General features: G+C 37.0%; 1 protein-coding gene and 1 pseudogene across 2 annotated transcripts in view; both read left to right on the forward strand.

Annotated features, from left to right (window-relative positions):
* The window catches only part of LOC145492334 (uncharacterized), a 48,184-nt gene extending 25,208 nt beyond the window's left edge, over positions 1–22,976 (forward strand). The window contains exons 8-11 of the mRNA XM_081471766.1: positions 17,059–17,175; positions 17,602–17,635; positions 19,916–20,075; positions 20,804–22,976. Coding sequence (XP_081327892.1) covers positions 17,059–17,175; positions 17,602–17,635; positions 19,916–20,075; positions 20,804–20,923 — 431 coding nt within the window. The 3' untranslated portion in view covers positions 20,924–22,976. The remainder of the gene's footprint in view (positions 1–17,058; positions 17,176–17,601; positions 17,636–19,915; positions 20,076–20,803) is intronic.
* On the forward strand, positions 1,488–15,957 carry LOC145492349 (lachesin-like; annotated as a pseudogene). Its single transcript, XR_014049981.1, has 7 exons — positions 1,488–1,788; positions 3,276–3,657; positions 9,541–9,801; positions 12,823–13,065; positions 14,629–14,726; positions 14,879–14,937; positions 15,759–15,957. The product of XR_014049981.1 is annotated as a lachesin-like (transcript).
* Positions 22,977–24,035: the final 1,059 nt, after the last annotated feature.

The following is a 24,035-nucleotide window of genomic DNA, read 5'->3' on the forward strand; positions in this document are numbered from 1 at the left end:
TATGCTTATGTTCAATCTCTGATGTACTTTCATCAGTGTTGCCATTTTCTTTTATCTCCCTTTAATAGTTAAATATTTATCATATGCTTATTAAGGCAATTATTTCCACGAAATCCACTCATAGTTTCCCTGTTTTCATTAGTTTCTATTCTCTTCAGTTTTACTTTGTCAGGATAATTCTCAATTTTGTTTTCATCCAGTAGACCAGTACTCCATTCCATCATGATTGTCACAATGGCTAGTGAAAGTGCAAAATCTACTATTCAAAACTGAAATGTGTGGCTAGTTGGCAGTAGTGTTAGCCTTGAGCCCTTGGTACCCGATATTATTCACAACAAATTGGTGCCATGTTTGTCATAGAATATCAAGAAAAACATCGTTTTTACGAAAGAAGTACCACGTGTGGGTTAAATAATGCAAAACATGAGACAACAACATTGAAAAACTTAAAACACATCCCAATGTTCAATGATTGCTGTCTTGTAAAATGTAAAGGTTCTTATTTCAAAAATAACTTAAAGCCAGGTTTACACAAGCAGTTTTTGTGAGAAACATGTTTGACTGTGCACACGGCACAGCAAAAATTTTGTTTACAGTTCAAAGTTTAGTGTGCCAGTAATGATTGGACAGCAGAAATATGCACAATACCAAAGACCAATGTGGTAGCAAAATTTGCCACAGTTTATGTTATTTGCCACAAAAAGCTAGCACACACAGCTTTTAATAAACAAATATGTTTGTCACATAAAAATTGGTTAACTTACATCTACAAAAGCGGCAGTAATGGAATCTAAATTTTCCGTGTCCCTTGTGTCTCGGTTGTAGCAATGTCTCATTTACCTAAGCACACTAATGGTTTGATCAAGAACTTCGGCGTGCGCTTCTGCAACTTCTGAGTCAAAATTCCCAAACATTATTTCCGTTTTATCCAAGATGTCTGCAAGAAACTTAGGAAACTAAACTTCTAAATCTAGTTCTCCTTCGCCCGCCATGTTTTCAGTGCTCTCTAGTGCTCAGTTACTCTTGTTCCTGTTGGCCGCGCTCGGCCCAGGAAGATTGCATCAATATTTGAGGTATTGGATTGAATCAATATTTCAGGTATTGGATTGCATCAATATTCGAGGTATTGGATTGAATCAATATTCCAGGTATTGGATTGAATCAATATTTTAGGTATTGGATTGAATCAATATTCCAGGTATTGGATTGAATCAATATTTTAGGTATTGGATTGAATCAATATTCCAGGTATTGGATTGAATCAATATTTTAGGTATTGGATTGAATCAATATTTTAGGTATTGGATTGAATCAATATTCCAGGTATTGGATTGAATCGTGAAAATTAAAAGATTGAATTGAACCAAAAATTTTATTTACCATTGGATTGAATGCCTTTTTCTATCTTTAAATAAAACCGTTATTTAAAGGATTAAACATATATCGCAAGGATTAAATTTTGCTACAAACGGCTTGCCATACAACAGTCAACTTAGCGTTCTGAGGGTCCACTTATCTTACACGCACAGCGGACCTATGGTGACGTAATGTCAAATACTTCAACGGGTCTGGAAGCTAAGCAAAAATTGCTGACGGTCATGATTACCGTAACTTCCACATTTTGCTGACGTTTGCGATATCATGGAACGTGAATGAACACAAAGTGCCTTAGTTTAAATTTAGTTACTGAGATGGCTAAGTTTAGAAGTATTGGAAAAATTGAAAAACCTGGCTCTGTTGGATGTAGTGGTGTATTTCTTCTTCTGGTTGCAAATTTCTAGGTTGTTGGTGAGTTTATGCAATTTAAGCTTAGTATTGATACCTATTGTGGGGCAATGCCTATCACTCATTCATTCACTCAATCATTCATTCATTCTGTTTATTTTGCCTTTTTACTTAATCCTCGGACAGCTGAGGAAAAGAACCCGACGCTTGGAAGAAAACCTCGCCAAGCCAAATCCAGCTTATTCCTTCGATAGCAGCTCTCGTCTTGAGTCTAGCGATCGATTTTTCCCGGGGGGGGGACTCCCATATGGAATGGACGGGGATGCTCGTCGTCTCGCTTAGGGGTGTAAATTTCGGATTTTGGTCTCGCTTAGGGTGTTCTGGGCAAAATGTCATTATTTTTAGCCGTCAAGGTCTCGTTAAGGGTTGCACACGAAGAAATAACAAAACAGAAAGAATTTTGATTCTTTATATTTACTCAATTCATATAAACAAATTCGCCATCATTAAATGTCACTGTACTTTTTATTTGTCTGTTTTATAAACTGGTCTCTTTTAGGGGTCTGCATAAGCTTCGGCCACGCCCAGATTGGTCTCTTTTAGGGGTTAAATTCAAAATTTCCGACGAGCATCCCCGTCCACTCCATATGGGAGTCCCCCCCCCCCGGGCGATTTTTATCCAGATCCATTAAGGGTTTACTGAGAATTTTAAAAGCTTGCGATTCGAGTTTTACGAAGAAAATGGTACCTCTTTAACACTTGAAAATTCTTTCCGTGCGGGAAAAACTTGTAAAAAACGAGTGAGTGTAAAACCTTCGATCTTTAATGGTCTGAAAACGTACCAATCATCATGTTGTATGTCACGAGTCTGCTGAGCTTATGTTTTGACTGTTAACTGCTGTGAAGTCGAGCTGCTTAACTAGGCTACGAAGTACTTGATGTCGGATAGTCGCCGAAATCCCATACAAACTGTAGTAAACACGACCGTTTGGACCGACGAATCTACGATCGCGCGCGCGACTTTTTTAAGCCTTGAAATGGAACACTTAAGGCGAAAACATTTCCGTAAACTAAGAAGCAAACACTTACTACTTTGTCAGATGAGCTAGTGACCATTTAGTTGTTGTTATTTTTAGCATAAATAGGCCACTCGCTAGACAAATGTTTAGACTTCCGAGAATTGGTTTGATGTCCGACAATTGATCTTTTAAGCCAACTAACGTTACGCGAATTTTCTCTCGAAAGATACCACTAAAATGAAATCAAACAGTGCAAGTACCTAATCAATATCCTAAACTTTAGCTGGAAGAAAAAGCGAAATAAGATTTCTTCCTATTCGGTAGAAATATGTGATGAAACTTAAGTGTCCGACAATAGGTACCAATACCTAGTTGTTCTGTACAGAACTGCATTCCAAAGGTGATTATTCATTGACCAGTGTTGCAATTTGGCAGTCGTAACAATTTAATAAGCTTATGTAGACAGCATTAAGCAAATTGTTATTTCCAGTTTGTGTCACAAAAACTGGAATGTTGGATGTTATGTTTCAGCACCTTCAGTAACATGGAAAGCACCTCGTCCTCAGTGGAATCAGACGGATCCAAATGACATCAGAACAGTTGATAAGCGAGTGTTAAATGGAAGTACTCAGGTGCCTCTGAGGTGGAGTTACACTCTGTTATCTGGTTCAATGACATCAATTATATTTTCTATAAGACTGAAGGATGGCAGCTTCAGTGATATTGGAATGATATCTGGTGGTAAAATTGTAATATTTGACAAAAGCGATTTCCGAACACGTTTTGATATAAGTGTACGTGAACAGGCCACCTTGATAATAAACAGTCACTGGAACAGAAGACGAGGTTTACCAGTGCAAGGTTACAACGGATTCAAACCAATGGAGTCACCGAATACGAGTCATTGTAACAGGTGAGTCAATGAGTAAAATAAGTAAAATGTGTCACCTGAGCACACTGCTGACCACCATTGCCGCTTAGCGAGCTATGGCCAATTACACTAATTATAGTAAAGTTAAAGCTATTGTAATTTAATGTAAAATAAGTGGTTAAAAAATTGGTCAGAGGTCATCTGTTGAAACAACTCTACATCACCATTAAGATTTTGTTCTGAAGGAAATTACCTTCACATCAGTCTCTAAAATAAAAGCATGCATGTAATGTCAAGTACACAGATACAGGTTTCATAGGACTCTTGGATCAGCGTGAGAGTATAATGCCCTGGGAGGGGGGGGATTCCCATATTAAAAGGTGTTTGAACCTTTTAGGGATTAAAAAAGCAGTTTTGGTACTGCTTAGGGTGTTCAGCCTCAAAAGGTCCCCAGCAGGAGCTTTTACGGTTCCTTTTAGGGTATTGATAAAGATTTATGACAATGCTGCCATAAACTTCACGAGTGGAAAGTATTTGAGCAATCATCTTTATCACTATTAAAAATATTTTATATAAAATTTACTTTATAACATTACATTATTGGCCAAATGTGCCGGTTAGTCTAGCTGGAACACACAGTGACTTAAGCACAAATGTGCCAGAGCTTGTACAAGAACCTATGACTTCACAACAAGCAAAGAGCTTTGTTAAGGTAGCTGGGATTGTATGCTATTTTGAAACAGCAGTAGTCAGACAAGGAACATGAAATCAGTTTTCGACAGTTATTAGTTAATAGCAGATGCTGTTGTTCAGTCGTGTGAATGAATTTCAGATGGCACTAGTTAAGAGACGTTTTTTATTTTCACAGTATTGCTCTTGAGGCCATTTATACATAGACACAAAAAAAGCCTAGCAGCAGCTCTTGTTATCGAGAGGGAATGTGCCAGTTGTCAAGAAAACAGTACCATAAATCCTCAAATTAGCGCCCTGTGAGCTTATGTCAAATTTAGAAGAAGATGGGGGCGCTTACTTGAAGGGGACGTTTAATCAGGGTGGGGTGGGGGGGGGGGGGGCTTATTTAACTTTTCCCAAATCGTGGCCTGACATGATTATTATTTTAGCACATCATCTAGGTGTAAACAACAACATAAGCTGTTCATCAATGTAAAAAGCTGATCCTAAACTTAATGTTGCGGCACCGTTAGAACGTGTAATTTTTTTCCAAACTTGACACGTTCACAAACTGAAACAATGCACAAATCTGATACTGCATGACGAATTGTTGTCTCATTACTCATCCACAAAATGGGAGGGAAGAGGAGGGGCACTTATTTTAAATGTTGGCCGATAAGTGGGGCACTTATTTGAAGGGGGCGTTTATTCAAGGATTTACGGTAATCACATTGTATTTTGTTGTACGTGTAGGTACTGCAACTCAACACTAAACAGACACATTGGGGCTCCCAAGGCTTGTTTAGTCATGTGTTTATGTTTGGATCTCAAGTGTTTTTTTTGTTAGATATTGGCCTGTATTAGGTGTGAGCTTTACCTTAATCCCCTCCAAAAAACTACAGTTCCATTTTCATTACATTTTTAGCAAACACAAGTCATTCCATTACAGAAACAGGGCTTCTGATATTTCACATGGTTGCAGAGCTGCGAATTTCATGTAAATCCATGAAATATCACAAAATTCACAAAAACATGCAAAATACTGCAAAATTTACTAGAAATCATACCAAATACATGTCGTACAACATATATGAAACTTATCTTGGCTGTTGGGGCTGTTTCCTTGCCGTAAACTTGCAAATTTATTGTGAAACTTTGTTACTGCAATGAGTAAACAACATTCCAAAACTACCAGGCATTCTTAGTTTAATGTTGCGAAAAACTGGGCACTCACTGTGGCCACAATGTAAAAAGCTTTGCCATTGGCACATTTCTTGAGCATATTGGTATTAAAAGAGCAAATGATGATCTCTTAAAAGCAACCTTGTGTCAAACAAATACTAACACGTACAGTAGTCCAAATGAGTTGCTCCAATTTTCCTGTAAAGTTGCTGGTTTTACAAAGGCAACACTTATCCATATGAAAAGGTCGGGGATTCTCATCAGAAAATTTGAATTTAACTTCTAAAGGAGACTAATGTGGGCATTGCTTGAGCTTCATTAGACCCCCAAAAGATACCACTGAAAACAGAGTGGGTTCGATTAGTAGCTTCTGTTTAAGAGAGGATCCCACGCGCACTTGTAGACCTGACTAATGTAATCCAGAGACCAGCAGATATCAAGCCTAAAAACAGAAATTAAATAAGAGCATTTCTGTCATTATTATTTCTTTGAGTGAATCCTAAAGGATACTTTGACAGCTGAAAATGGTGACTTTTTGTCATCAACACCCTAAGTGAGACCAGAATCTTTGATTTGTACCTGAGATGACAAGCATCCCGGACCTTTTCACATAGGAGTCTCCCCCCCCCCCCCCCGGGTTTCGAACATCTGCCATCTACTCTGTTTTACAGTACAGCCCAAAAATAATGCATGCATAAGAACTTCTTTTTGCATCCACAAGCCAACAACTTCTTGTGGCTTCTTGCGGTTCACTTGCGCTTGGATCGTGCAGGACACAAAAACTTCTTTGCGATTAGAAGTTAATACTGCAAGAACTTCTTTGCGATTGTCATCTCTAGGATTCGAACTCCCATAGTCCCACAGGCTAGGCCAGCACTTACCACACTGTACTACTTGTTCATTGGATTGTGTGAGGTGAAAGTATCAATCATATATCTATGTACTGAAGCGCTGGGTAGTTAGCACAGCAGGCTCAAATGAGTTCCGAGTTTTGTGACGTTGTCGAGTTTGTTCAAGTGGAGATGGCACGATTTACTCACAAACTGAATTGCTTTGATGACAGTGTTTCTCATTGGTGGATCTATTAAGAAATGGTGTCATTTAATGGACTCAATGGAGTTGCAAGGTGACTTACAGCTCAATTTACTAATTTTTAACGACTACATTTTGGACACGAGCTACCATACGAATAGACTCGAATTATTTATGGAAAGAGAGTTAACTTCAGTCCTTACATTAGGGCTACAAGTGAATGTAAGTACTTGAACTCAACACCATAAAGGACACAAAATTTCAATCTACAATACACAAACTATGTTAAAGTTGACTAAAATGGATCATCCTGTCTCATACTGTCACTTGGCAGAAATCCATGCTATTTAAACTTGATTTATGAGCTGTGTATCTAGTTCATATTGTGTCCTGACTTCAGCCTGTTGAATTTTCATTCTTAAATTTTGGTGTTATCCTACTGAACTTTGAAGTAATGCCCTGCTGCTGTAACAGCATCAATGTATTGATAACTCAGTAAAACTGCATATATCTACATATTTGAAAGACTGTTACCTAGGATGTCTTCACTTATAATTAGGGTGTATGTGCTAAATAATTCATGATAAATCAGTAAATTTTTCAGTGGCTATGCTCCCAGTATAAAAGCACTGTTTCTCTTGATCCCAATCTTCACTTTTTGGTCAACTTTCTAGCTAGTTCAATCTATTTAAAAATATTAATATTAAATAATTATTTAGAAAAACGGTTTCATTGAATTTTACCTAAGAATGAAATCCGATCAGAAGTAGTTCTTAATGAGTAATGCCTCATAACACCCTTTCATAATTTATTTTCCAAGTTCAGTGGCTCAAAGCCACTTTGATTATGCTGGCAGGGTCATTCAAAGGCTCTTAGTTGGGAAATTATTATACTTATTGTTTAACAGCCCTTCTTGGGGAATTTGTTATTATACCAATATAACTTTTGTCACTAGTTGATAATTCTCCTCAGTCTAATTTGCCGCAGCTGATTTACTTTTCTTGTACACCTATTGTTTTCTTTTTCTTTCCATCTGATATGTTACCTGTTTGTAATTTATAACCAGTTGTAAAAACCATATTTAAGTTGTAAGTTTTGAGCACTCTTTTTGTAACTGACAAAGGTGGAGAAACCAAAATGTTTTATAAAGTTTTATCTTTTTTATCTTTTTTGAACCAGAAGTTGTCCATATTTGGTGTCTTTTTAACTAGATTTTATTATTCACTGAATCAGGACCGTGAATCCTCAGTGATCCCTTTAGTTCAGCATCTTTTTTGGCTCAGGAAGTGCTTTCAACCATCTTTACTGTAGATATGGTGAACCTTTGCATATATCCATAAACATTTGTCTAATTTGTTTTACTTTTGTTAATCATGATACGACACAACTTTTGGCAAAGTTCAAAAAAAATTCTGTAGGTAGGGTTCAGAGCCACCCTTAATTTTCAAAAATTTAAGGTGGCTATGAACCCTACTATCAGAATTTTTTTAAACTTTGCCAAAAGTTGCATCTAATAGTATGCTTATCAAAAGTTGATAATATGAAAAAAATTTCACTGCACTCTCTTTGAATTGTAAGCTCCTAAAGCTGTAGTTAATGGCGTTTTTACGAGGTCAGAATGTTGCTATGGTAACCTATTGTGTCACGAAAATGATAACATGTTCACAAATGATTGGGCAGTTTTGTGATACCATGATTGTATCATCAAGTGATAAAGAGTGGTTAAACCGACCCATTAAAATCTAAGTGTTGGAAACTGTTTTGAGCCACCTTAAATGGAGACAAATGTTCAATTAATAAGTTTTTACTACAGACAGTTCCACAAGTGCATGCATAGGCATACAGGCACCTTCGGGCTTGGTAGGGCAGTGACCTTCTTGCCCGAAAAAATTATGCAATGCTCTAATGTGTGAGTGTTGAAATCAGGATGCAAACCCACTCAGATTGCATGAAAAACAAAAACTTTTACAGTTCTCACACCTAAGAAAACTGCTATAATCCCAAAAATAGTTGTATTGAAAGCTTTCCTACTCAATGACTTCTATCAACAGTCTCAATCTAGTAAAATGTAAAAGTTATTAAAAGAAAAACTTCTTCCTTTCATGGTGTTCGTACAGCAATCGGCAGATCAGCAACAGAGACATTTGTGTTTCAAGATGGACCATTTGGACGTATTACAGAACCTGGACTCTGATCTATTGGAGACGAGCTTCTCAATATACTTGAGGCATTAAAAGGACAACACGAGGCATTGCAAGACGTCTTAGTCTAGTTTTGGCCGCAGGAGACTTGCAGCGTACACTGCAAGCCTGGCCTTCTTTGAATTCAGAAGCAGCATAAATACGATGGTGAACAACATGGACATAAAAGAGGAACACCTCATAAGAAAAATTTAATATAATAAAAATTAAAACACCCCTTTGTTAAGACGTTACAAACTCCAGGCCGTTTCAGAGCCACTGCAAGAACAAAAGTCTTGGTCTTCATTCGCTTTGATTTTTCTTTTATAGCTAACAGAAAACTCAAGGTCCCTCATGTCATTTCAGTCTTACTCCTTTTTGGCAAGGCCAAAGTTGTACAAAGTAGCTTACAAGCCTTGAAACCTAAAAAGCAAAACAAAGGGCTCATTCTTTTTCCGGAGCCTGAAAGTGACTACCATGCAGTGGGATCTTTGGTGCGCCAACAATACTTCAGATCAGCAGCAAATATAAATTTTAAACTTTACACGATACTACTTTAATAAAGTGCTAACTCTCTGAAGAAACCACTTGACAGTCTGAAGACTCCTGGTCAGGCATCTTATCACTCAGTGATTCATAAAAAGTAACTAACTAGAAACTTTATATATTTACGAGTTTTGAAAATTACACCAATAGCATTATTTTCTAATGTGTCGTTGTGACAGAAAAAATTACATAATTTCCACAGCTGGGGGGGCGGGGGGGCTGTAGCCCCCCTCGCCCCCCACCCCCAGCTTGTATGTCTATCAGTGCATTTGTGATACATGTATATGTTGACTCTTTGCTACATTCTTTGCAGTTGAATCCAGTATAACCAGTGATAGTGGCAATCAGACTAGCAGTGAAGGATCAAATATAACTTTATTTTGTAATGCAAGTGGTAAACCTGATCCCAACATTACTTGGACCATGGAAAATGGTAATGATGGTGGAGAAGTTTTCTTTGGGAACCCTTGGGTTATTAAGAACATCAGCAGAACTGACACAGGAATATACCGCTGCACAGCTTACAATGGAGTTGGAAATCCAGTGAGCCATTTACTTTATGTCAATGTCACTTGTAAGTACAAGAAGGCACTTCATTGGTAAATATACATGTAGATATATAACGGCGTTTTCAAAACAAGCCGGTGACTACCGGAGTTCTGTCGCCTACTTGATTGTATATCTCCACTTACTCTGGCTATAGCAATCAGCTTGTGACAAACAAGCTCAGCAGTGCATCTTATCAATAAATCTTCAAGACAGCAGAGTAACTTCACGCTCAATTTTGCAACAGTAATTTTTTTTTTATTGCAATAGGAAGTAAGCTTGTTAAAGAGAGAGTTTAAAGCATTCGCTGTATTTTGTGCCCTTCACATTATTGTGTTTTAGTAGCCATCTTGCTGTTTTAAATAAGTGGCCACGCTAACTTCATTTCCATGTTGCTTCTAGCATCATGGCAGTGAAATAATTGCAAAAAAAATAATCTTTTTTCGTTTGGCTTCAAAATGTCATGCCTCGCAATAAGGTGACAAATTCAGCCAATACACACAAGTAATCACTTTTATAAGTTCGGTTCATTCGACCATATGATTACTTTGTTAACAGACAAGACGGGAGATCACGGCCCACAAAAAAAATGATATTAAAAGACAAAAATTAATGGAAAGTCTTGAATTTAACTAGCATAAGCATTGGAATCTAAAATAATACTGCTAATGACTAGGAACAATTTGAGCTCGTGAGCACAACTATTTTTCTTTTGAAACGTGACTGTGTTGTTTCATGGATTTCAAATGAAACTATCCTGGCCTTTTTGAAATTGATGTAATAATTAAAAAAGAATAATTTTTATTTTAAAAAGATAGAAAATTTGCATGCCAATGAAACAATGTGAAAATTGAAACCTTTAACCGATGTGATGATTTTATCACTTGATTCTTGCCAATTTAAGACGACAATCCTAAGCTGGCAATTCGTTTATAATGGCATTTCCTAGCTTCTACATTTTAGATTTCAAAATTTTCTAGGGGAAGGAGGGTATGACCCCAGACCCCCTAGGATGAGGGGCCTTGCCTTACTCTTCCAACTGCAGATGCCTACTTCAAAACATTTTGAAACCCCTGATACATATCTCAGTGTGCGTATATACAATAACTTAACCATGGAAATTTCAGGTCACAGATAGTCTTGATACAGTGCTTTCCTAGAGCTAGCTTTTGATAGCTCAAACAAGACAAAAAAACTCTTCTGCATGCATTTTCAGGTTAGCAAGACTAAATTCACATGTGATTTTGTCATTATCATTCACACACAGTCTTATCTTTGAATCATGATTTCGTACCATTACTTTAATTAAGAGTCAGTATGAAATCCAAGTCTTGAAGTTAGTACAAACATAAACATAATTATCAAGACCCAGGTGAAGAGCTCATCTGTAGCTCTCTAAAGGTACACATTGCTTCAAAATAACTATACAAGAATGTTCTACATCGAGAATCAATTACATTTCAAGCCGACTACAGCATAGGCTATAAATCTGACTAAGCAAAATGTGGAATGTTTGTTACATCCCAGGTATACATGTATGTATTTGAAATTGATGGAGCAGTGAAGTACCCTCTCCAAACTACAACACTACCCACATAACAATTCTAGCCAAATATTAGCAATACCATGCAGCCACAAATGCCCATTAAATTGAAGTTCTAAGCCCTAATTGTGCAGCTAAAGCTCTTTATTTGCCATCTAAAGAAAGCACAACATTGTCGCGAAGGTGCAAACAGCCTACTGAGGTGACTTGTTCTTTACTTGTAATGTTCATCTTTGGCTGTTTCATGTACAATACTACGATGCTTACTAGGAAATTGCTACGCTTGTACCTTCGTTGGACTGACTTGATGATGAGCTCAGGCACACTTGCTTTAGACAGTTGCTACCTGTAAGAAGCCAAAAACTATTGTAAATTAGTTGTTGAAAATTCAGTGACAGAGATATAATTGAAAATACCGATGCTACACCTAAGAACTGTCAGAGTTGGGAGATTTTTCTTAGCTACGTGTACATTTTCTATGAGTTTGACACAAAACTTTACATTCATTTGGAGACTACAGAAAAAGAGTACTAAACTTACATTCTACATGGCTAGTGTAGTAATGCAAAACTCATATAAATGTGCCACATGTTCATTTCTTTTTTGCAATTTTAATTGTCAGTATTTGAACAACATGGAAACAGACAAGCTTAGATTTACATACAAAAACAATGTAGCATACATCTGAACGTTTTGGCTACATCAATTTAAAAGTGGGAAATATATAATCCATATCCAAATACACTGTTTTCAAATAAACCATTTTGAAGGGAATATAACCATACTATCCTATTCCTTAGGCTGGGAACTCTTTCTTGAGTAAATGAAAATCCATTTTACACTATTTTTTTTTCTTAGTCCCCCATCACTGCCACTCAAGCTACTTTAAAAGTCTCAAAGCTTCAACCGTGTGCACAAAGATTGAAATATTGTTTGTTTCTAAATTGTTTGGTATTTAAATAGTTTGTTTCTACATGTAGGGCAGTGGAAGCCACTATCTTGGGCTTGAAAATAAAGTCAAGATGCCTCTCTTATAAGATTGTATTAACACATTTTCCAACTTCCAATGTGCACTGCTATTTTCATACAAGTTGTTGCCTCCATTGTTTTTCAACTTTTTTTTTTACACAGTCAAATTCATAGCTATAGCACAAGAACAGCCAATAATTATCATGTGCATCATTGCCAGACTGATCTGAAAAAATTCACAATTCTTTACAATTCTTTACAATTCTTTACCAAGGTCCCAAGGTCTGGAATTCACCGTTCTGTCCATTCTGTCCACTGTTCATAGCATTTTTGTATGCCACATACATGTAGACATAAATAAACAATATATTATTTCCTCATAAAGTCATTTTATTCCCTTATTGATGTATAATTTAACCCAAAGGACCTTGGCGGGATACTGATGGCTATTTTGCGTCAATTGGAACTCTCATAAACTCAATGCAGAGTCATAAGTACAGTGTACTTTTCTTTTTTCCCACCACGTAAAATCTACAGATCCAGCAAAGATTGTTACTGGTAGACACAAAAGAGAACATGAAGTTGCAGCACAACAAAAAGTGTCTCTTGACTGTCCAGCAGAAGGAAATCCCAAGCCAACTTATACCTGGACTCCATGTGATCCACAGCAAAGTGCTTGTCATGAGAGCACATTGTTTATTCCTGAAGTTCTTAAGGATATGAACTACAGCTGCAGAGTCGAAAATTTTCTTGGCAGTGATACAGCAAATACCAGTCTGTGTAAGTAATACGTGAAACCAGATTTCATTAGTTGTAGCCAAATGGATTTGCATTTGTATTGATCATTAATTTTCATAAAAATGTTTTATAACACAGACAGCTGTAATCCTTTAAGTAGATGTACAATATACAAGTAATGACTAGTTCATTCTCTAATTACTGTCATTTTCTTTTGATAACCCATTACATTACATGTACATCAGTAGTTGCTGCAGGGAATTTTGTCTATTGCAAGTACATGTACATGTATAGTCATGCTAGGTAGCCCACTTGTATTGTCATGTTCCCCCCAACAGCTCTCTAACCCTTATTTTGCTACCTGGTCAGTACAGTGAATGTTTGCTCCCTACAATAATTGACGCGGTGTTTGTGAATGTTTTGGTCTCATGGGGGTACACAAGAACCATGGCTATCCCCATAAAATGTTTTGTTTCCCATCACCTTCCCTCTCTTACAAGTGGTTTGGTCAGTTGAGGCAAAAAAGGAAATTGAGTGAAGGTGCCTGAGTCCAGTACACCGTTCTCCTTACATAATGCTGTTTATTTAAAAGGCCACAATCAACCATTGCGGCTAGCCACACCATCCGCAGTATTTTCTGTAATGCACATATTACTAATCTCCCGAATGTAATTGTATATAAAGATCAGACCATTAATATTTTGGAGTAATGTGGGCAATTTCTGCCCCCCTCCCCCTCCCCCCCCCCCCCAAAAAAAAAAAAATCCTGCACAGCATAAACTGCTGAAATAAAAAATAATTATGCCAAGGGGCAAAATCAAGCAACTCTTCTCTACTATCATTATGTTGATTTTTAATGTTACAAAAATTTCTTGCAAAAGGTATTGCCCACCAAAAAATCATGCATAACCTACAGGTGAGAAAGAAATTACATGCCCCAGAAAATTACTCAACCCCACTCCCCTCAAAACTATAAAGGTCTGCCCCTAAAAATAAATATATCATCTTGCATTGACAATGCACAGTCTAGTCGTAGTGCTACAGAATTGATTTCCACTGAGGTTGTTAATGGCTATGCATGGATTGACAAATGAAGACAAATTACGTTTCAAATCCTTCCACTTCAGACAATCAATCTAAGGAATTCGAGGCCTTTTGAGAAAAAGGAGACCTCATGTCCTTTATACACGCTCGACGCAATTTTAAAAAAAAAATTGAAATGATGATATGAAAGTTGTGACAATTGGTTATAGAAACAGTTTGATATATATTTCGTTCTTCGAGCCTCTTCAATCATCTGCAACATTAAAGCCATCAAATTGCTCATGTAATAACCTTTGAAAGAAGCCACATTCAAGTTCTTTGTCTCACGTCACCACATGACATCCTGTCTCGGAGGGAGCGCAGTGCGGCCTAATTGTGTGACTACTGCGTGCGGAATTTGGAAAATAGTCTAAGTATATGACTTGTTGGGAAATCAACAAAGACAACTAAAATTGTTTCAAGTACTGGTTTGAGGGTATGAAATTGTTTACATGTATTCATTTGTATATGAAAGGTACAATTATTTTTCCCTTGCTAACTGAATTCATGTTTGATTATTAGTCATAGCAAGTGATGTAATTAACGTGACCCTGAATATCACGAGTGAAGAGTGCACTGATGGGGAATACAATCAACTATGGGAGGAACTCAGCAAAACGGTAACTAACTTGTTTATGAAGGGCACGTGTATGTACAACCTTATCATTACCTGTTACCAGTGAACGTGTTGATTGAATTACCTCATTTAAAAATGTATTTTAAAGTGCTTAGTGATAAAAAGAAATTCAACATTTAAAATGTTGATTTTCAGATCAAGGAGATCTTTACTGGTAAACTGGGCTGTGAAAGTCTGGAACGGAAAAATATCAGGTACTGTATGAACACAGTCTCAGATTGATAACATACTTGAACTTCACAGATTTCCGTAGCTTTGTCTTTTCAACTGAATTAAATCCTGGGCAGAAAACCTTCAGACGATTTTTCGGCACTGTTAAGATGTGTTAGGCCAGTGCATGTAATTCCGGCTGTTTTCTCCACTGACGAGATTTGCTATTCAGGATGAGAATAACACACCTACATGTAATTAATCTGTCTTAACCTTGAAGAATTGATCAGGAAATGCTACAGCAGAGAAAAAAACAAGAAGCTGACCAACCGACCAGCCAGATACGCGCAAACAGAATGCCAACGGCGATTTTCATTTGACCAGGAAGTGATTACGTGGAAACAGAATGCAAACAACAAACGAAGGGATAGAGAAATTTTAATGTTTTGAAGAGTGTTAAACAAATGCGCATAGGTTTTGGTTGGGTTTAACGAACGATTACTCGTACACACAAAATATTCTTCCCTTGACGTGATTTGATATAACCGGTTTTGACTGTTTCATCAAACAATTTATTCTCCATAAACTCATTCTCTCTTGTTACTCATCGTACAGAGAGACAAATGAAAAAATTTAACGGGTAACAAACTTATCTGTGTAACAACTGGAACGTCAAAGACAAAATGAGCTCTAATGATTACACATGCTCAATGTCAAAAGAAACTCGCTCCATGTCATTAATTTTCAAACGCCTTGGTTAGTGTGATTTTTGACCATCTGAGAGTTTGTGAAGTGAAAGAAGCCTCTGTTCATTTTGGTCATCATTTTAGTTTGAACTTGAGTGTGTCACTGTTTTTCTTCCAAGGTGTGGAAGTGTAATCGTTGATCTGGCCCTGAAGTTCAATTCCACTGTAAGAGAAAGCGCGGTTCTTTCTATACTTCAAGATGCTGTCAAGAATAAAAAGATTGGAGATTTTACTGTGAGTTCCATAACAGGCACACGAGACATTGGCATAACATCCACCATGGCCACAACACCTACCAGCCCATCTAACAGTAAGTAGTCCATTGTACATAATGATTTTGATTTTGTATTGGGTGGACTGGTGTCTTCTTCAAAAAACTATAAAAATCCAAAAGTTTTGAATTGGTTGGACAAGATAGTAAAAGATCTTTTGCATCCGTGTATTGCTAGATTAAATGGAGAAATCAAGATTTCATATTGTATGTTATTTTGTCGTTAAGTTTCCATTGCACTCTTCTGCTGGGCATGTGCAGCGATTTGAATTTTGGACAGACCATAGTTAATAGGGAGGGGGAACCATTCTTGTCTATTAACTATGGACTAACGGACCAAATTTCAAGAATTCCTTCAGCAGGAAACAGTCTTGCGTGGTTCTGAGTCATGAGATTTCTATTGGTTGAAACCTTCCAAGGTACCTTCCAGCGTCAATCAAAGCCATACATACGTGTTAAAGTGACACAGGCCTCTTAAATGCCGAATAAAACATTATAAACTAACACTTACTTACTTGAGGCTCATGCTGCAGTTTTCATTCACACTGTATATGATATGGAAATTTTGAATTATTTTTACTTCAATTTCTGGATGAGAGTTGTAATAAATTACATTGTACATTGTACATGCCAAAAGACTGTAAATTTGCTATTAATTAGGTATACACAAATCATAAGTGCTCAACTCTATTTTTTCCCCTAACATAAACTAAGTAAAACATGGCAAATTTAAAATTAACCTGACTGCTCAAGATTAACTGTCTGAGCCTTGATGTAGGTGTTAAGGGTACTACCCAAAGACATAAGATTTGAACCTTAGGCCAGGCTAAAACTCTAGACCACTGGGTGATCTTTTGTCTAGGGTAGTAAACATCAGGCCTCTTGGTTTCCCCATTAGTTTCTAAAGTTTACAGCAAAGGCGGCTGTAACTTCCATACTTAATTGGTTGTTCTCTTGTAGCATTACCATTGCATGTTGATTTCTTAATGGCTACGTGTGCAACTCATTAGAAATCAACTTTATCGTGGATAACAAATTTACATCTCCTAGATTTAAAGGAGCAAGTTTGAGAAGAAAAAGGTCTGTGTGTGACCAAGTTAAAACCACTGAGACGTAAAGTGAATGTTGATGGATGTTGCATTTTGTAGGTACGACGTGGATTATTGTTGGTGTCATTTTGGGGGTAGTTGCTGCGCTGGCTGTTGCTGGAGGTGTAGGCTGGTATGTTCACAAAAAAAGGAAGTGTAAAAGGAGGGACCCTAAGGGTGAGTGTTTTACTTTATAGCCACTTTATTACGGCAGATGTAAGAAATCCAGGCAGAGCAATAGTACTTTTTAGTATCCTGAGTATCATTTTGTTGATGTTCATAACAAGTAATGTTCTCCAGAATCTCTGCATCACACACTTTAATACCACAGTATTTTCTACCTAATTGGGTGCTCATCAATAGAACCTTGAGTATTCGAGAACTCCTTCAAGGCATTATATTTGGCTTATATGTGATGGCATGCATGGCTGTGGGATATTTCCCTGTGTTTTTGTGTTGTTGTTGTTGTTTTTTTCTTGTTCTTCTTCTTACTGTATCGAGTATCAGATTTCGAGATGAGACACTCATCTCACATTCAACCGGCACTGACTGAAAAAAATCTCTTTGTGTCTCTTCTCCAAATGTTACTTTGCCTTCGCTAAGACGTCCACAACAATGGATCTCAAGGAGAAGCAGGGTAAGTGTTTTACGTCGGCCTTTGTACTAAATATGTTGTCTCCTACAGATAGTAATATACTACTAACGTTAGTACAGTTAGTACAGTTGTCTTCTGTGCGCTCAAATAATATTGACTTATGACTTAATATTGCTCCATTTGAGACTCTGTACCTACGTTCAGTCGAATCGTCAGTGGCAACGAATCAAATAAAATAGAAAATTAATAAATAAATGTTTAAATAAACAAATAAATAAATATATATAGTTAACAAAAAATGAATCATAGATAGCTTGTCTTGCAGTTGCCGCTGTGTATAGGAGATCATGAGTTAGAAAATTGCACGAGCTCATAATTACATGTTAACTAGTGGTAACATGCTGCCGTATTGTTAACCTATACGTCAGTTTCATAAAATACTTGAAGCTTATTGTTTCAGTCTTCAACGAAAAGGGTTTATCAGCCGTGATAACTATATTTTGAACCAAATTTAAACAATAATAAAGATGTCTTCTTTTTCACCGCCACCAGGGGCTAGGAAGACAGTAAAATATCCTGTTTTGTGGGCGTGGCTTGAATGTTTTCCTTCCCCTAAGAGGTACCAATTCTTACATAACACATCATCTCTTGTCATATTGTTTCGACTCAATACCTTAAAAGGTACCACCAAAGCTCCAGCTGTGGACCTTTTGAGTCTTAACACCATGAGAGGCACCAAAACTGTTTTTTTTTTTTCTTTTCTTTTTTTTTTTTAACCCCTAAAAGGTACGACGAGCACCCCCTTCCTTTTTATATTGGGAGTCCCACCCCCGGGTAAAGGGTATTTCGTATTGTTCACAACTAATGCTTTTGTTAATTCAATTCCATTGTGTTGCTACACTGTCGAACTTTTCTGCTGCAAAACAGCATCATTAAGTTTGAAGTAATTATGAAAAAAAAAATTGAGATGAGTAGACAAACACATGAGTTGTTTCACTTTGAATCTCTCAAAGTTATAGATGAGGTGACCAAATGATAATTTGCATTCAAACTGAACCGAAGAAATTTATCTAAAAGCGGAAAATGTCGTTAATTTCTAAGAAGTGACATTGTACAGGCCAACCAACCACGTTAACTGTCAATTGTTGGCTGTACAGCAATTAAACACTCAATGACTTCAACAATAAGTCCTTTAATTTTGTCCACATTCAAAGCTATAAAGTTCGTTACCATTCTGTGTTCGGATGTCTTAAGAAGACCCGTTTAGCAAATGTGATTTGTACGTTTTTGAAACTCATCTGTAAGCTGCACTGGTTGATGTCTTCGCAACCAGAATTCCAGGTTGTCAAAAGGAGAAGTAATTTCTTCACATGAAGGCTGTTTTTGAAAACATCCATTCTGGAACTATTTAATGGATGTTCATTTTTCCTTTGTATTTGATGTCATAAAAAGGTATTTTTCTTGGCTAATTCTGTGTGATTTTGATCCAAGGTGGACGGCTTTAAAAATGCACATACGCTAACATGCAACTGCATAATGGTGTGGTCTCAAAAAGTAAACATAGCCACGGCGCGCCGGCAAAAATTCCTGCTCCTCATTTTCTCACCGTGAGATTAGAATGGCTGTTCATAGCAGCAATAATTCAGGAGAAAAAATTAGTCAACTGCTTAGCCTGTGGCCTTCAAAATTATATTTTAGAAAATTTGCGACAGTGTTTGAGAACTTTCCAATACTGCTGAAAAAACTTCAGCAATATTCGAGCAAAAGTTCAGAAGGCTTTGGGTGATCTTTGACCACCTTTAAAATGCCTCGTATGTTGGTCGACTGTTTCCTTATTTCTACATGTAACTTGCACTTATGTTAAAGTATTACAACTGTATTCATGATACACTTTCCTTTGCTCAAGTTACATGAAAGTCACTAAACTAATCAGAGCTTGGTGCTTTTTTTAAAGTTAATACTACTCACTTTGGCTTAAAACCAATAAAATACTTAGTGGCCGTTACTTGGAACAACGTTTCTGATACCTTAAGATCCTTGAACACAATGTCATCTTTTACAAAGCTGTTTGCAACCTTGGCTTTTAGTTTTTGTGAGTTAATTTTTTTTTATATATGTTAGAATCACTATTATAGTCATACCTTGTAATTTAGTCTACTTTTTCTTTTTCTTTTCCTCCATTTTTTTCTGAGTTCACTTGCCTATTATTTATTTATCGGTAAATTAGCATACTACATTGCTAGAGGCCTAATCAGTCTCACCAACCTGAGAATAAATTAAGTTATGTATGTATGTAATTACTAAGTAGGTTATTTGTTGCAGGGGATATGACAGCCAAGCTAATGGCCACTCTGGAGGCGGCGATCCCTCTTCAGTGCCTCTAGTTCTTCATGATACTGCACAGACTGGTAACAGAGGAGTGGTTAAGGAGCCAGCTCTACCACAGTATGCTGTGGTTGATAAATCCAACAAGAAACCGAAGGTGCGTGCACGATTGAGTAAAATAGTGTCAAATTAAACGTACATTCTGACCATTGTTTTACCTTGCAAATTTGACAAAGTACTGTGATATCATATGGTTGCTTGATCTGAGGCGTTTAGTTTAAATTCAACTGTAATTGGAGCTTTGCCTTTTTGTTGTTTCCTGAAAACTGCCAGGGCACTATTACATCGAAATACAGGTCATTCATGAATAATAAACACCCCTTCACCTAAAGGGAAAGTCAGTCATAATCTGTTTAGAAAGCTTTATTATATAGTATCAGAAGACTGACGAGGAAAAGGTTGGGAAGTACCGACAAAAGTGAATTAAAAGTGATTCCGCATAAAGAATAGGAAAGGAAAGGAGCAACATGTAAGGCAAAGTTGTTTAACGAAAATTAAATGATAGCAAGTATTTTTATTTAGGAATGGTATGAAGCAGCAAAAAAATGTTGTACGTCTATTTTCACCATTAACAGGCGTAAAATTGGCAAAAGAGGGAAAGAGGTTTCCATTTTTAGAAACAAAAATGTGAGGTTTGAACCTAATATTCAGCATTATAAATTCTCCTCATTTTTGAAAATGGAAAATTTAGACACTTTCTAACCGGTTGTATAAATGTTTAATGAGAAATGTGAGGGCAACATGACAAAATACTGTTGGGGGGATGTTAAATTTAGGCAGTAATGAGCCGCCAGCACTGAAACAGATTATATATTTATCTCATAGAAACCCAAGCCTGATGAACTTCAGTGTACTGAACTTGCCGAGTTTTCTGGCGGACAAGGCGCACAAAGGTCTTCGACCTCCCCTACAATCGTCCCACTGAAACACAGCACGCTGACGTAAACGCCATGTAAAAGTGAGCCACGTGGACCAAGTAAGGACCCTCGGCAGTGATGAGAAATGGGCGGGGCAAAGGCCAGCAATTTTTTTTTGATCTAGAGTGTTTTCACAATGAAATGGCGGCCATGCTGGTGTCCCAAACCAAACTCTTTTCTTATGTTAACACTCTTTCTTTTCCGATAAATTGACATGACTACTGGCTACGTGAGTGAAAATGCCCTTTAGATAAATAAAATAATTAGCCAATCAAGGATTAGTGTTAATGAATTAACCTAAATCTAGATTAACTGTTTTGAAGCGAGAACTTACTGCTGTTAATAGTGGGTAGCTTCCAGTTTTTTCCCTTTTATCAAGTTATTCCTTCTCCACAGCTTTAGTTGATTTAATAGCCAGTAGCTAAATAGGGCTAGCAAATTATGCAAAGAAAGACTTGTATTGATTTGAGTATAGTGACTGTGCAAAGCAGAGTTTTCATGATGTAAGGATAGCAGTAACTAACATGAGCTAAGAAACCTGTGACTCCAGCTTCCTCCCCCCCCCCCCCCCATCCCCCAAGTAAAATGTGCCAAAACGTAAGCATTCACATTTCTGAAGTGCTAAAAGATGTATACTTGTCCAGTGGAGGTAATTGCATATTCAGTTCAAGAATTCCATCTTCTTTGGATTTTTGGTTATTGACCTTTTAATTTGAACTGCCGAATCCTTCAGCTGTTTTGACCATTGGGGGATCCACAAGAATGCCCCTGGAGTGTCGAGGGAGGAAAGCTCCAACATAAGGCCCATTTTCACTTTTCCCCCTTTCCTCTCCCCCCCCCCCCCCCCCACTTCAGGAAATTGGCCATTGTAATTGTTACATAAGAATGCCTTTTCACTAAGTAGTATAAGCTGTACTTAGAAGATAATTTACAGTGGAAAGTTTCTTACAGCCGCTATTGCACCCCTATAGACTGAAAGTGTATGTAGACAGTAAAAATAATTATATTCAGTAAGATCAGGCTCTTGTCCATAGCAAATCATGTTTTTGTAGATTTTTAGATAGCAATTATGCATTGAATGAATGTATACATGTATCAATTGATGTTTTTTTTAGTCAGAGTGAAAACATTCTTTAACAAAAATAGCCCAATCCTGGCCTAGTTGTCTACAATGTACTTGTGGCAAAAATTAAGAACTGCCTGTTGTTTGTGGTCATGTTTTGGACATTCCGAAAAATGATTGCTGGCAACAGTGGATAAGTGTTGTTGTAAAAACACTCTAAAAGGTCAGTCAGGGTTTTTTTTTTTTTTTTCTTATGAAGGGTCAATCTCTCTTCTACTTTTGTAGCCGTATTCTACACACAAAGTGCCCTCTGGGTGATGCCTTTTAAATTGTGCTTGGCAATCAATTTTAGCCTGTCTCAGGGAAATAGTTTTAATGATTATAGATCAAGCAACTTTAATATGATGATATTTAGTCAGCTTATTTAAGAAGTTGTAAATAATTATTTTTTGTAGAGTAGGGAGAAAATTGTTTTTCTACCATCATAATTTTTTGATAAGTGTCTATATATTTACAATGCAAATTTCTTTGTGAGATTTCAATTTCAATGGCAAGGTTCTTACCTATAGAGATCAGCGATGTACAGCAATGCACTGATGCATAATCTTTGTTATGTGGATGAAGACTAATACCACTTCCCCTTTTTTATCTATTTTTTTTACTTTTCCACTTTTTTATTATAACCTTGTGAGGTTCAAAAGTAAAATGAAATTACATATTGTTAATAACACCTAACATTAGTGACATCAATTATTTCACATGCCCGATATTATAATGAAATTAAATAAAAATAAGACTGAATACAGTAAATTAAGTTTCTAATATGAATTTTACATACGGCTGCCACCTAGCCTGAAAGTCAAGTTCTGTGTTGTTTTACATAGCCATGTTTCTCAGTTCTAAATTTCATTTTGACAATTTCCTTAAAAGCACTTAGATTAGGAGTTACACCACGTTTTCTACTTTTATCAAAATATGTAGTTTAACAAGTGTAATAAAGTAATTCAATATTTCTATTTCTGTGTCTAATTTACCAAGTAACACATCTTGTAGCGTGAGGTTCATTCTTTTGCCAGAAACCGAAGACCAACCAAAAACTTCTCCCAAAAAAGTCATCCCCTAATTGATCATTTCATCCTTTATTAAGCAACAAATGAACAAAGTGTATTGTAGTGGTCATTCAAAGGTAAATTTGATAGTTTGCAATAATTTTGACAAGAAAGTTTTCAAACTTTTGGACTTTAAAACTGAGATTGGCCAAATGTCAAGTGTGTAATGATACCAGAGCCACCCCACCCCCCTACAAAAAAATGTAATAAAATATGGAATACTATTTTTCAGAGAACAGTGACTTGCCATGTCCCCTTATTCACCGCGCTATTATTGCACCCCTTGCGAAGGGACTGGTCAGAGAGTATTGGGGGAAGGGGGGAGGGGGGTTGTCCAGAGCAGAGAGGGCATGGGCCTTCAGATTTTGAGCTCTTGGAAAGGGGTCGGTCATTCAATTTTCAGCTCTCCATAGGGGGTGGATCATCCTACTAGAATTTTATAACAGGAATTGGTAAACATTTTGCAAAATAATTGACAGGGTGTGTGGAAAAAGACCCAAGTGACATCAAATGGAGTGCAAGATTTTCCTTGTGAATTGCTTTTCATTTCCTTCTGTGAAAAAGAAGAGATATGAGATCAAGAGTCACTTAGGGCTTTTTTCCTATGATGCACTTCAATTGTTTTTAATAATCAAAGTCTTGATACTACTGCAATAGTTGGCCACTCATTCCAGATATAAATATTTCTTCAAGCCATGGCTAAAAGTTCTTGTGGCTGGTGAACAATAAAGACGGCAATTTGATGTATTGTAAACTCTGTACAAAAGCTAAGAAGTGTAACAACAGAATGAACAAGCTGAACTCCCAGTGCAGAACTTTTTGAAATACTACCAATGCTCTTTCGACTTGGTGGTCTCCAAGGACACCAAATGGCCAGCTTGTGTCTCCATGCTATTTGTCCATAAGGGTACAAGACTCAAGTTCTTGGGCCTGGGACTCCTAGATTGCTGGAAGGATCATGGTTCCAC

This window comes from Orbicella franksi, chromosome 7 (genome assembly GCF_964199315.1).
Source record: "Orbicella franksi chromosome 7, jaOrbFran1.1, whole genome shotgun sequence".
NCBI lineage: Eukaryota > Metazoa > Cnidaria > Anthozoa > Scleractinia > Merulinidae > Orbicella > Orbicella franksi.